General features: G+C 42.3%; 1 protein-coding gene across 1 annotated transcript in view; it reads left to right on the top strand.

Annotated features, from left to right (window-relative positions):
- Positions 1-13273, top strand: part of MYPN (myopalladin) — a 97031-nt gene that overhangs the window by 17452 nt on the left and 66306 nt on the right. The window contains exon 2 of the mRNA XM_055139154.1: positions 466-1365. Coding sequence (XP_054995129.1) covers positions 467-1365 — 899 coding nt within the window. The 5' untranslated portion in view covers position 466. The remainder of the gene's footprint in view (positions 1-465; positions 1366-13273) is intronic.

Below are 13273 nucleotides of genomic sequence, written 5' to 3' on the forward strand. Positions count from 1 at the left end.
TGGGCACTGGTGAAGGGATGGGTTCTCGAACTTTGTATGGGGGAAACATGAGCACAAAAATGTATAAATCTGTAACTGTACCCTCACGGTGACTCACTAATTAAAAATAAAAAAAAATTTAAAAATTTTTAAAAATTAAAAAAAAACCAAAAATAAATTAGTTATTTTAAAATAAAATTATTTTTAAAAACTTATTTTAAAGATCGATTTATATTGCTTAGAGAATTAAAACTGCCCATAAGAAATGGATGAAGTCATAAGTATGCATATTGTTCACTTCAATTTCAGGGAAATTACCTTCATTTCTTCTTTAGTTTAATTTGTGAATAATATGTAAGCTTTTGAAGTTTGTAAAAATATCCAGATTAGGCAACTTTTTAAAATTTGAGCTTTAATTTTCTATAATAAGCTAGATTGTTCTCTGGATCTGATCCAAACTTTGTGTCACTGTTACTTTGTTGACAGTATGCAAGACGATAACATAGAAGCTTCTACGTCCATCTCTCAGCTTCTAAGAGAGAGCTATTTAGCTGAAACAAGACATCGGGGGAACAATGAGAGAAGTCGGGCAGAACCTTCCTCCAATCCTTTCCATTTCAGCAGTCCTTCAGGAGCTGCCGAAGCTGGAGGAGGCCAAGATGACCTTCCTGATCTTTCAGCCTTTTTGAGCCAAGAAGAGTTAGATGAAAGTGTCAATCTGGCGAGACTGGCTATCAATCATGACCCTTTGGAGAGAACAGATGAAGCTTCAGCTCGAAAACGTCTTTCTGATCAGATGAAACACTCATCGAAACCAAGTTTTGACCCTAACTTCTGCCAGGACAGCCCTCGAAGCCCTGCGAACTCTAAAGAGAGCCACCCAGAGCCAAAGAAGCCACAGTATAGTTCTGAAAGTCAGTCCAAAAAAGTATTCTTAAATAAGGCGGCTGATTTCATTGAGGAGCTCTCCTCCCTCTTCAAAGCCCATAGCTCCAAGAGGATTAGACCTCGTGCCTGCAAAAACCACAAGAGTAAATCGGAATCTCAAAACAAAGTTATGCAGGAAAACAGCTCCAGTTTCTCAGCTCTGTCAGAAAGGCGAGAAAGATCTTCTGTTCCCATCGCTATCCCTACAGATACCAGGGATAACGAAGTGAATCATGCCCTTGAACAGAGGGAAGCCAGGCTGCGTGAAGCTGAGCAGGCTGCCAGTGAGGCAACTGGCGGAGACACCACGCCAGGGTCTTCACCTTCATCTCTGTACTATGAAGAACCTTTAGGGCAACCTCCCCGATTTACACAAAAGTTACGGAGCAGAGAAGTTCCAGAAGGAAGCAGAGTACAGCTGGACTGCATCGTGGTAGGAATTCCACCACCTCAAGTAAGGTAAAAATGACTCCAAAGTACAATTTGATAATTGCCTCCCATCTGCCATGGTCCTCCTAAGTTTATCTTTTAAGTATGTGGTTTCGAAGATTACATATTTTCTTTTTTTTTTAATTTTGTTTTAAGTTTTATTGAATCACCATGTGGAGGGTTACATAGTTCTCAGGATTATGTCAGTTATACAATACTCAAACACCCTTCCCTTCACCAGTGCCCATATTCCATCACCAACCACCCCAGTATACCTACCGCCCCCTCCCACCCCCCCCAGTCCCCGCCCTTGTAAGTGATAAGTTTCATTTCGTTTACGCTTTATCTTGATTACATTCCATGTTTCAACACATAACTCACTATTGTTGCTGGGGTTTCCCCCCAAAAAGAAAAAGACAGTCCTATTGCCAAGGAAGCATTTGATAGTTCTCCATTGCTGAGAATGTAGAGATATTAAGCCCCGCTGTTTGTTACATAACTTTTCTTTTTTTCCCCCCTTGCCCCGTGCCACCGAGTTCACGCCTGTTTAGTAATCGCCACGCTGACTGACAAAGGGAAAAAAAACGAAAAAGATGGTCATTTCCCGTCATCAGCCGGAGTGGGGCTCTGGCTTAGTTGATAGTCTAGTAGAATGTTTGCAAGCAGTTTCTGGAACCAAAAGTAGTGCGCTGGTATTGGCTCCGGCTCGAGATTCCACCAGCGTCCCGCTGTTCCATGTACATAATTTTTCCCCTTATATCCCATTCCCACGCCACCAGGTCTGTGTTTGCTTAATGGACATCACACTATGGTTGACGCCACGCCGCGTTTCTTCCCGAGAAAGAAGGATATTTCTCCTCAGCCGGCGTGGGGATATGGCTTAGTTCAGTCTAGAGAGATGGCTACCACTTTGATTACCTTCAATATTTCAGCAAAAGACTTACTATTCTTGTTAGGATCTCCCCCCAAGGTCCGACCCGTTAAAAAGGAACCATTACATATTGCTGATGCTTAGATGACATTAGGTCGCGCGGCCGCTACCTCGGCCGCACGGTTTTGGGTTTCTGTATAAAGTCCAGGGAAAGTACAACAAGAAATAGCATCACTACAAACTTTTACCCTTTTATGGTGCTCATAAGATGGAGAAACCTAGAGAGAGCTGGCTCGGCGTCTCCATTTTGCGCTCAGAAAGCCGTGGAACCTGTGCTGTGCTCAGGAGGAAGGGGTTGAGAGAGAGAGGTTAAAAAAATTGGGGAGTGGGCCGGAGCGATAGCACAGCAGGTAGGGCGTTTGCTTTGCACGCGGCCGACCTGGGTTCGATCCCTGGCATCCCATATGGTCCCCCAAGCACTGCCAGGAGCAATTCCTGAGTGCAAAGCCAGAAGTAACCCCTGAGCATCGCTGGGTGTGACCCAAAAAGCAAAAAAAAAAAAAAAAAATGGGGAGTGCCCGGCTTCCACTGTCTCAGCCCGGCGTAGGGTCTCTGTTCCCATGCTGGAATTAGTTCAGTGAGCTGCTTGGAGTCCAAGGGCGCTCTTTTGGGCTCTTCTATCATGCTCGATCGGCAGCCACGCCAAAAGGGACCAGATTACATATTTTCTTCGAGAAAAACGAATTTAAGGTATCATTTCTTTATCGGGGGCTACATCACCCCAGGTGGATATTCCAAAGAGGTCAGGGTTTAAATGGCAAAAACAGAAGGCCACTGCAGGAACCTACGGATCAACTTGTAGAGTCAGTTGGGTTGGAAGAAAGGGGGCAGGGGGAGGGGGTTGTCACAGGAAGGAAATAAAGTCAGAGGGAATTACAGCCATAAAAGTTTGAGAAACACAGATTTAAAGCAATACTGGGCAATGGAAATATGCTATTAGCCATAAATGCAATTTAAAATTTTCTAGTAGCCACATTTTAAAAGATTCCCCGTGGCGTATTCGATATGCCAAAAACCAGTAACAATAAGTCTCACAATGAGAGACGTTACTGGTGCCTGCTCGAGCAAATTGATGAGCAACGGGATGACAGTGACTGAGTGGAGATGGTGGAGAGATAATAGGAGCTAAGGTGCTTGCCTTGCAAGACGTCATGGTGTGGTGTCTGCACCAGCTGCCTGGTAACCAACCCTGGTTTAATTCTCAGCATCACATATGGTTCCCTCACAGCATCAGGAATGGTACACAGAGCCAGGAGTAAATCCCAAACATCACCAGGTGTGAACCCCACTCCCCACCTCTCACACACTCAATGAATATTGGAGGAAATAAATTCTAATGCATAATATTTAGCTAATATAGTTAAATGCATTATTATTTCAACAAATAATATATAAAAAGTTACAAGTATTTATATTATTTTTTAAACTATAGGGTTAAAAACTAGGACTTCAAAATTTACCATGATTTCTAGACTCACATTACATCTCTATTTAGATGCTAAAATTTGCTAAGAAATAATTCACATTTAGATTTTATAAAATGTAGAATGGAAAAAGTAGCCTGATACCCAAGTTGTACCAAGCACAAAAGTTTTACAACTAAACTGAACATCCCATAGAGTGAAATTTCAGCTGGCACATAAAAGATGACCAGGCAAAGTGGAGTGAGAGGGAGAAAGGATGCAGGAACAGCAACCTGAAGGCCAGAGGCCCCAAGATGTTTGCTGAGTTTAAAGAAGTAAAGGAAATGACAGCACCCATCCCAGAGAGGAGGCGATGGCTTAAGAGCAGATGGTTTAGGCTTGAGAGAAGGCTAGGACAGGAGTGTCTGCGCCATCTGGGACTTCAGTGGCTCTACAAATTCGCAGTTTCCATCATGGACTTGCTGAATCTGGATCTCTAGGGGTAAGGTTGGACAATTGTCTTTTAACCAGTGCTTTTATTGTTTGGTTGGTTGGTTTTGGGATCTCCCCTGTGTGGTTTGGGGCCAATTCATGGCTCATTGCTTGGGGACCCTGCAGTGCCAGGGATCAAACTCAAGGCTCTTGCAAGCAAAGCATGAACTCCAGCCCTGTGAGCCATTTCCCCTGTCCCCCAAATTTAGTATGTTTCTGTGCTAAGGTACTTTTGCAATTTCTTCAAAGACATCTGAACCCAGAGGGCCCCTGTTGCGGTTCTGTTCCTTCACCTAGGTCTTGCACTCTTCAGTTAAGAACCTATTCCTTAGTCTTCACTCTAACAGAATGACCCTCGGAGACTCTTAGAGTCAGTTCACTGTTGTAGGTGGGTCCCTGATGTGTGATTTCGTTTGAGATGGAAAAATGAGCTTATTTTGGTGGTGTCCACTTGACACATAGGAAAATGCACATTTTTACCTTGGAAACAATGGAAAATGTAGGCTGCTTCCCCTCAAATCCTTTATCCTTGATCTTCCCCCTTGCTTAATGCCAAATAGAGTCTCACTTTAAAGAATTTCTTTTGGTAAAGATAGGGCAGGAAACAAAGAGAGTTAGCTCAAAGCACTAGAGCTCATTTGCACTCTTGAGGCCCTGGCTTCAATACCCAGTGCCTATAGGCTCCTGAACACTACTGCGGTAGCCACAGTGTCCCCTAAGACTGGTAATGTCCCCATTGCTTTTCTGGAGGTCACACCTAGTGGGTATCAGAGCAAATCACAACTTTGCTCAGGAGTGGGCCCTGGCAGTGCACAGGGAGGGTTTATGGTTTAGGGGATTTGACCCAGGATCATTGGGATGTAAAGCAAGTACCTTAACTCATGTATTATCTATCTCTCTACCACCTTTCAAATATTTTTTGAGGAAAAATTTGGGCATAAACCTCTTATCCTCATAAACTTCTAGGAATACAAATCACTCTCACTAAGTCGTTCGACAGAAGCTTGCCTGATTTGCTTGCCAACCCTACCAACCTATTTTGTTTTGCTTTGTTTGGGTTTTTGGGCCACACCCAGTGGTTCTCAAGGGTTATTCCATGTCCTGTGCCAAGGCAAGTGCTTTAAGTCTCCTACTATCTCCCTCTGGCTTCCTACCAAGCTTGGGCCAAAGAGATTGTGTGCAGGCAGGACACTTACCATGTACAAAGCAGACCCATGTTCAATCTCCGGTACCCAATGTGGTCCCCAAGTCCCACCAGAAATGATTCTTGAGTGCAGAGCTCAGTGCCCCCCCAAAATAAATAAAAAGTAAGATTTCAGCCTCTTCATATGTACTATGAAGGTGAACAAAGGTCACCAGACTGAATTTTCTAAATTGTTTTTTTTTGGCGAGGGGGAGTTGGTGCTATGATTTTTTTTTAAATCATTGTGAGATACAGTTACAAAGTTGTTCATGATGGAATTTCAGTTATACAATGTTCCATCATCCATTCCTTCAACAGTGTACATTTTCTATCACCATAGTTTCCCTCCCGCCCCACTCCTTACAGCATGTCTCTATAATAGGCACTTTTTTCTTTCTCTCTCTCTTTTGTTTTCTTTCTCTCTCTTTCCTTTTGTGTTATGGTTTGCAATACAGGTACTGAAAGGTTATCAGATTTTCCCCTTTACCTTCTCTCAGCACTCAGTTTTTATCCAAAGTGATCATTTCCAACCATCTTTAGCTGAACTGTTTTTTGGGTTTTTTTTTTGTTTTTTGGGTTACGCCTGGTGATGCACAGGGGTTACTCCTGGCTTTGCACTCAGGAATTACCCCTGGCGGTGCTCAGGGGACCATATGGGATGCTGGGATTCGAACCCGGGTCGGCCGCGTGCAAGGCAAACGCCCTACCCTCTGTGCTATCGCTCCAGCCCCTAGCTGACCTGTTTTTTAAAGTACATTTTGAAAAGATGCTGAAGAAGTTTTTCAAAATGGGTCGGTCTCATGCAAGGGCAAGTGCTTTACCCACTGTACTATCTCACTGGCCCCAATGTTACCATTGTTTTTGTTTTCTATCTTCTTTATCTTGTTCCTTCCAACCTACCAGAAATAACCACTAGCTCAAAATTTTTGGGTTTTTTTAATGAATATTTATAAACAATTTTTCAATATATTTTACAATATATCCTTTATGTCTCTAAACAATATTGGTATGTAAATATTTACAGGTAAAATGATACAAAATCCTGAAGTGACATTAAAATAGTCCAAGGTGGGAAGAAAAGAGGATCTAAAAGAAACATGTCCACCATGTTTCTTCATAATCACGATGTGTGCATGGGAGTTCATGATTTAGTCTCTATACTTGGCAGTTTCCATGATTAAAAAAAATTATTATTTTTACTAATATTAGTGAATTTTACAGATTAAAAATTGTTGCAAGTGGAATTTTAATTCTTCTGCTACTTGAATTTTCTTCATACAAAGAATATTTATGATGTCTTATGTTACTATGAATTTCTCTTTTTTATTGGTGGACCTTTGCATGCCACTTAAAGACATTTGGTCAAAGGCAGGTTGCATAGACAGCAATGGTCCCAACACTAGAAGCTGTTCTTTCTTCCTTACAGCCTAGGTGTAGAGTAGGCTATTTTAGCAAGGTTTATGCAACTCCACTTTGTAACATTCACAGAATGCTAAATCATTCAACGATGCATTTCTCAGGACACGTCCTATTGCCAAATGGTGCAAAAGTGGATAGTATTCTATTCTAAGATAAGAGGATTTTATTATTGATGTACATTTGGGTTGATTTTTTTTCTTAGTATGAGTATATTCCTACAAGAAGTTTAAAATATTCTCCTGGTATGTTTCATGCATGAGTATATCAGGCACAGAATTGCTGAGAGACCTTGGACTGGAGAGATAGTGCAGGGCTTACACCATTTGCTTTACTTATGTATGGGCTGGAGCGATAGCACAAAAGGTAGGGCATTTGCCTTGCAAACAAATGGCTTGACAGTGATACAGTATGTATGAGCCTGGTTCAACTCCCCAGTACCGCAAATGGTCCCCAAACTCTCACTGATCACAGAGCCAAGAGTAATCCTTAAGCACAGGCAGGTGTGATACAAAAGCTGTCACTGTATCACTCTCATCCCATTGCTCATCGATTTGCCCCAGCGGGCACCAGTAACGTCTCCATTGTGAGACTTGTTACTGTTTTTGGCATATCAAATATGCCACGGGTAGCTTGCCAGGCTCTGCCGTGCGGGCAGGATACTCCCGGTAGCTTGCCGGGCTCTCCGAGAGGGACGGATAAACCGAACCAGGGTAGGCCGTGTGCAAAGCAAACACCCTACCCGCTGTGATATTGCTCTAGTCCAAGTGGGGGGGGTTCAAGTCCTTCTGATCGAGGCCCAGCCCGTGGATACAAAACAAAAGCAAAAAAAAAAAAAAAAAAACCTCAAAAACTCCAAACCAAAACCAAAAATAACTGCAACTTTATCTAATACGAAATTATTTTCCAACAGACTTGTTTCAATATACATTGGCATAAACTCTGCATAAAAATTTTAATTGTTCTACATGATCACAAACATGAATAGTATTTAGATATTAGGTTTTTTCATTTGGGGCAAATTGATGGGTATAAAATGCCATTATTTTTGTTTCTATACACACTAATGAAGGTAAAAACTTTTTAAAAATTTCATTGACCACTCAGGTTCATTATATATAAGGGCCAATTTGCATATTTCATTTTTCTTTTATTATTTTTTAAGACTTTTAAAAATATGATTAGGGTTGGGGAGATGCTGAAAGAGATAGTGATCTTCTTTGTATGTCACAGTCTGAATTCAGACCCCAGCATACAACATAGTCCTCAAAGAGGCCAGAATTATAGTACAGCCAGTTTGGCATTTGCCTTGCATGCAGTTGACCCAGGTTCAATCCCTGGCATACCATACGGTCCCTTGAGCACTGACAAGAGTAATCCCTGACTGCAGAGCCAGGAGTAACCTTGAAGACTGCTGGGTGTAGCCCCAAAAGGAAAAAAATAAAGAACAATCTTTTCAGGACACTGTTTGGAGCATTCTCTGAGCACTGAGCTAGAGTAGCTCCTGAGCACTGTCAGGCATGGTGTGCCCTTCCATATATATATATATATATATATATAAAATCTTATACCAATCTTAAGACATAACAGTATTAAAAAAGTCCTTTCTGGGGCTGGAGAGATAGCACAGCAGGTAGGGCGTTTGCCTTGCACGCGGCCGACCCGGGTTCAAATCCCAGCATTTCATATGGTCCCTTGAGCGCCACCAGAGGTAATTCCTGAGTGCAGAGCCAGGAGTAACCCCCGTGCATCGCCAGGTGTGACCCAAAAAAAAGCAAAAAAAAAAAGTCCTTTCTTAGGATTGGGAAGATGCTCAGAGAATTAGGAGCATGCTCTCCATAGCAGAGTCCCAGTTTCAATCCCTGGCACTGCATGGTCCCCCAAGCATTGTCAAGACCAATCCCCAAGCGCTGAGTCAGGAGTAGCTCTCAAGTACAGCTGAGTGTGGCCCAAAAATGAAAAGATGAAAGGAAGGAAGGAAGGAAGGAAGGAAGGAAGGAAGGAAGGAAGGAAGGAAGGAAGGAAGGAAGGAAGGAAGGAGAGAAGGAAGGAAGGAAGGAGAGAAGGAAGGAAGGAAGGAAGGAAGGAAGGAAGGAAGAAAGGAAGGAAGGAAGGAAGGAAGGAAGGAAGGAAGGAAGGAAGGAAGGAAGGAAAGAAGGAAGGAAGGAAGGAAGAAAGGAAGGAAGGAAGGAAGGAAGGAAGGAAGGAAGGAAGGAAGGAAGGAAGGAAGGAAGGAAGGAAGGAAGGAGAGAAGGAAAGAAGGAAGGAAGGAAGGAAGGAAGGAAGGAAGGAAGGAAGGAAGGAAGGAAGGAAGGAAGGAGAGAAGGAAAGAAGGAAGGAAGGAAGGAAGGAAGGAAGGAAGGAAGGAAGGAAGGAAGGAAGGAAGGAAGGGAGGGAGGGAGGGAGGGAGGGAGGGAGGGAGGAAGGAAGGAAGGAAGAAAAGGAGGGAGGGAGGAAGGAAAAAAGGAAGGAAGGAAGGAAGGAAGGAAGGAAGGAAGGAAGGAAGGGGAAGGAAGGAACTAAGGAAGGAGGGAGGAAGGAAAAAAGGAAGGAAGGAAGGAAGGAAGGAAGGAAAGAAGGAAGGAAGGAAGGAAGGAAGAAAAGGAGGAAGGAAGGAAGGAAGGAAGGAAGGAAGGAAGGAAGGAAGGAAGGAAGGAAGGAAGGAAGGAAGGAAAGAAGGAAGGAAGGAAGAAAAGGAGGGAGGGAGGAAGGAAGGAAGGAAGGAAGGAAGGAAGGAAGGAAGGAAGGAAGGAAGGAAGGAAGGAAGGAAGGAAGGAAGGAAGGAAGGAAGGAGAGGAAGGAAGGAGAGAAAGGAAGAGGAGAGATTTTTAAATTTGATTTGTCTTCCTCTTCCCCAGGATATCATTTATAATTTGATTTCCTCTCCTTCCCTTCCCCTTTGTTGTGATAACCAAGAATAGCAAAAATGCCAGACTGCGGTCCTCACACATTTAGTTGTGGTTCTTGCCAGGATTAGCACATGACAAAGCAGTACTCCCACACTCTGCCATGGCACAGTCTGAGAGTTGCCCCCTTTTGTTGTGGAACTAAGGCACAGTCTGGTGGCCGAGCTCATTGTCCGACACTATGATGCCTATACACATGCTTGCCAAGTGTTCCACTTCCTGGCCGCAGTGCTCATGCATCTTAAAGCAGTGCTCATGAGATCTTGCACCCCTTTAGTTGTGATACTCACACACAGCTGGGATGTGAAGGGAAATCACTCACAGCACTAGGATTACAAACTGCAGAGCAATCAGGCTTAAAGAGCAGAGCTTCACTGCACTTCACACACGAGGCACCACCAGGGATTGAACTTATTAGCTTTACACTTGCAAGGTAGCCAACTAAGTCACTACACTATTCCCTGTACACACACACACACACTTGGGGGCTGCACTCAGCAGAGTTTGGGGACCATTTCTGTCTCTGTGCTCAGGAATGACTCCTAGTGGTGGTGCACAGAGGACCATATGTGGTGCTAGAAATCTGAAGCAGGCCACAACAGACAGGGCACATACAAGGCAAGTGTCTTATCTCCTGTACTATATCTCTCCTGCCCTGACTTTGGTTTTTGTAGCTTGTGTTTAAATAGTTTGTATTTAATTTTAATATTTTTTCTAATCTCATAAATCTATTCTTGTATAATGTTCTCTAAAACTGTTACCATTTTGTATTTCATATTCAGGGTTTTTTTTTTTTTGAGGGGGGAGGGGTTGCTTTGTTTTGTGTGCCTCATCTGACAATGCTCAAGGATTTATCCTGGCTATGCATTCAGGAATTACTACTGGAGGAGCTCAGGGAACCAGATGGGATGCCAGGGATTAAACCCGAGTTGGTTGCATGGAAGGCAAATACCCTACCTCTTGTATGACTCTGGTCCTATATTTAAGTTTTTAATCCATTCAAAGTTGGCTTTGTATATAGTATGAAGCAGAGAACCTGTTACAAATTTTTTTCAGTTTATTGAAAAGTCATCTTTTCTTCACTGACCTCTAATGTCAGCTCCATCACAAATAAAAAGTCCAGAGTCTTGTAATAAAACAATGTAGGTATTAAAGTACATTCCTTGCATGAAACTGGCCACAGCTTGATCCTCAATACCACGTGGAAGTGAGCATAGTTGGAAGTGACCCCCAGATGCAGAGCTGGGAGGGGCTCCTGAGATTGCCATGTGTGTCTGAAAGCATTCTCCCCCACAAAATACCATAAATATTTGGACCTAGCTTTGTACTCTCTATTCTTTTTTGTGCTTTAATTTTACAAGTAGATTTTGTTCCTGCTTATTTCCCACTTATTTATTGTAAGACCTTTTGCTCTATAATATAAATTTCACAATTATCTTCTCAAATTTCACAATTACAAAAATTTATCAAGGTTTCTGAGTATGCTTAATATAGAATCTGACATCTTTTAAATATTGGGGCCTTATGTTCAAAATCTATATGAATTTCTACCTCTATTTGGATTTTTTATATGGTTTCTAAAAAAGATTAGCAATATTTTTCTCCGTTACCAACTCTTTGGTTAAATTTATTCACAAGTACATCATTTTATGTTATTATGAATGATAACTTTGTTTTAGAAAAATATATCTGAGTTTACTACATATAAAACCGCTATTGAGGATCAGGAAAGAGTACAGCAGGAAGTTGACAGCACACAGTTGACCTGGCTTTGATTCCTGGTACCACATATGTCCCCAGAGCACTGCCAGGAGTGATCCCTGAGCACAGAACCAGGAATAAGCCTTGAATACTTTGGAGTATGGCCACTCTGAAAAAGCAAATGTGATAATAATTTTCTCTTATTTTATTTCTTGGGGTATTTTGGGGGGGAGAGAACACACTTGGCAGTGTTCAAGACTTACCCCTGACTCTGTGCTCAGGGATCACTCCTGGCAGCCTTGGGGGGCTATATGGGGTGCTTGGGGATTGAACCATGGTCGACCACATGTAAGGAAATCCCCCTACTTGCTTTACTTTTGCTCTGGCCCTAGATGTAATTATCTTGGTCATGGTGTTTATTTTCCAGTAAGAAAGAGAAGTGCTCAGCAAATAAAATCTAAAAATTAATACATAATTACAAATTATATATAGGTTTGGGGAAGGAAAAAAGCAGGGTATATTAGGACAGTGAATAATAAGAGGTAGAATAGGGACATTGGAAGGGTTGGGGCATGGTTAAAGAAAGGATCTGACTAATCATTCTTTTAATGAGCTTTATTACTGGTGAGTCAGAGAAACACATCTAAATTACATTTAGAAGTCATTACTGTGCTAAAACTTTGAGTCACAATATTTATTTATGCCATGTTTTAGATAAAACAGGAGCCTAACAACAGAATGGTGATATAGTTCCCCAAAGTCGAGTTAAATCTGAAAAAATGTCTTTAGTTTCATTCCCAAATTTAGTGGCTAGCCAAATAAGCGGAACAAACAAGCTATCTTTACTATAGGAAAAGTGAGTCCTTCTTTTTCATTTGAACCTGCCCTATTTCCCCAGATTACTGACTCATTTCTGTTGTGCCAGGAACTATATCTGGCACCCACTGCTGTTCTGTAAGTGGCACAAGGAGTTGGCATCCAAAAGCCATGCAGCTAGGCCAGACATTTCTATGAAAGCATTTCTGAACATGGAGAAATGTTCGAAGGAATGATGTTTTTTCTCTTCCCATCAAAAATCTTCAGGATAGCTGGATTTAAAAATCGTGAGAACTTAACCTAGTGTCTCATACAACAGAAGCTTTCTCTCTGGCACTGAGACACAGCCATGACCCTAACTAGGTAAGATGGGATGCTTTTTCAGAAAACAACCTGACCCAGGTATTTTTGGCTAGGGACCAGCCCCAAAGTGCTCGAGGCCATTAGGACTATACCCTGCGGTGTTTCAGAGGCTGTGTGGTGCCAGGGATCAAACCTGGGGCTCTGTGCATTCCAGACATGTGCTCTAGCCCTTTGAGCTATCTCTGCGGCCCCCTATTTTTTTTTGGAGTGGGTCATTAGTGTTACAGTCAGAGTGACAGTTACGGATTGTTCTTTGGAGCTGGCTGAAATAATCCTCGCCTTTCAACTGAGGATAAAAATGCTTCTGACAGAGAGTTTGGGCATTTGAATCATTTCACTTCTCTCCTTACAATGATCCAATGACTTGTAGAGGTTTCCACTCTCATTTTGGTAAGGAGGAGAAACATCTAAAGAAAGACTATAACCTATAAACTTTGTATAAGAGAAGGTATTTTTTTTGTTTTGGAATATTTATATTTGCTTTCAGTAGAAGACAACTGAATTCTCATATTTGGTTTTTGTTTGGGGGGCTTCTTTTGGGTTTTGTTTGGGGGGCTATACCTGACTGTACTCAAGGTTTCCTCCTGGCTCTACACTCAGTGATCACTCCTGCTGGTTCTGGGGGACCAAATGTGATCTCAAGGATCAAGCCCAGGTCAGCTGCACGCAAGGTAAATAAATACCCCTCCTGCTGTGCTATCTCCCCAGCCTGGATTCTCTTATTTGC

The sequence above is a fragment of the Sorex araneus genome, chromosome 5, assembly GCF_027595985.1.
Source record: "Sorex araneus isolate mSorAra2 chromosome 5, mSorAra2.pri, whole genome shotgun sequence".
Taxonomy (NCBI): Eukaryota; Metazoa; Chordata; class Mammalia; order Eulipotyphla; family Soricidae; genus Sorex; species Sorex araneus.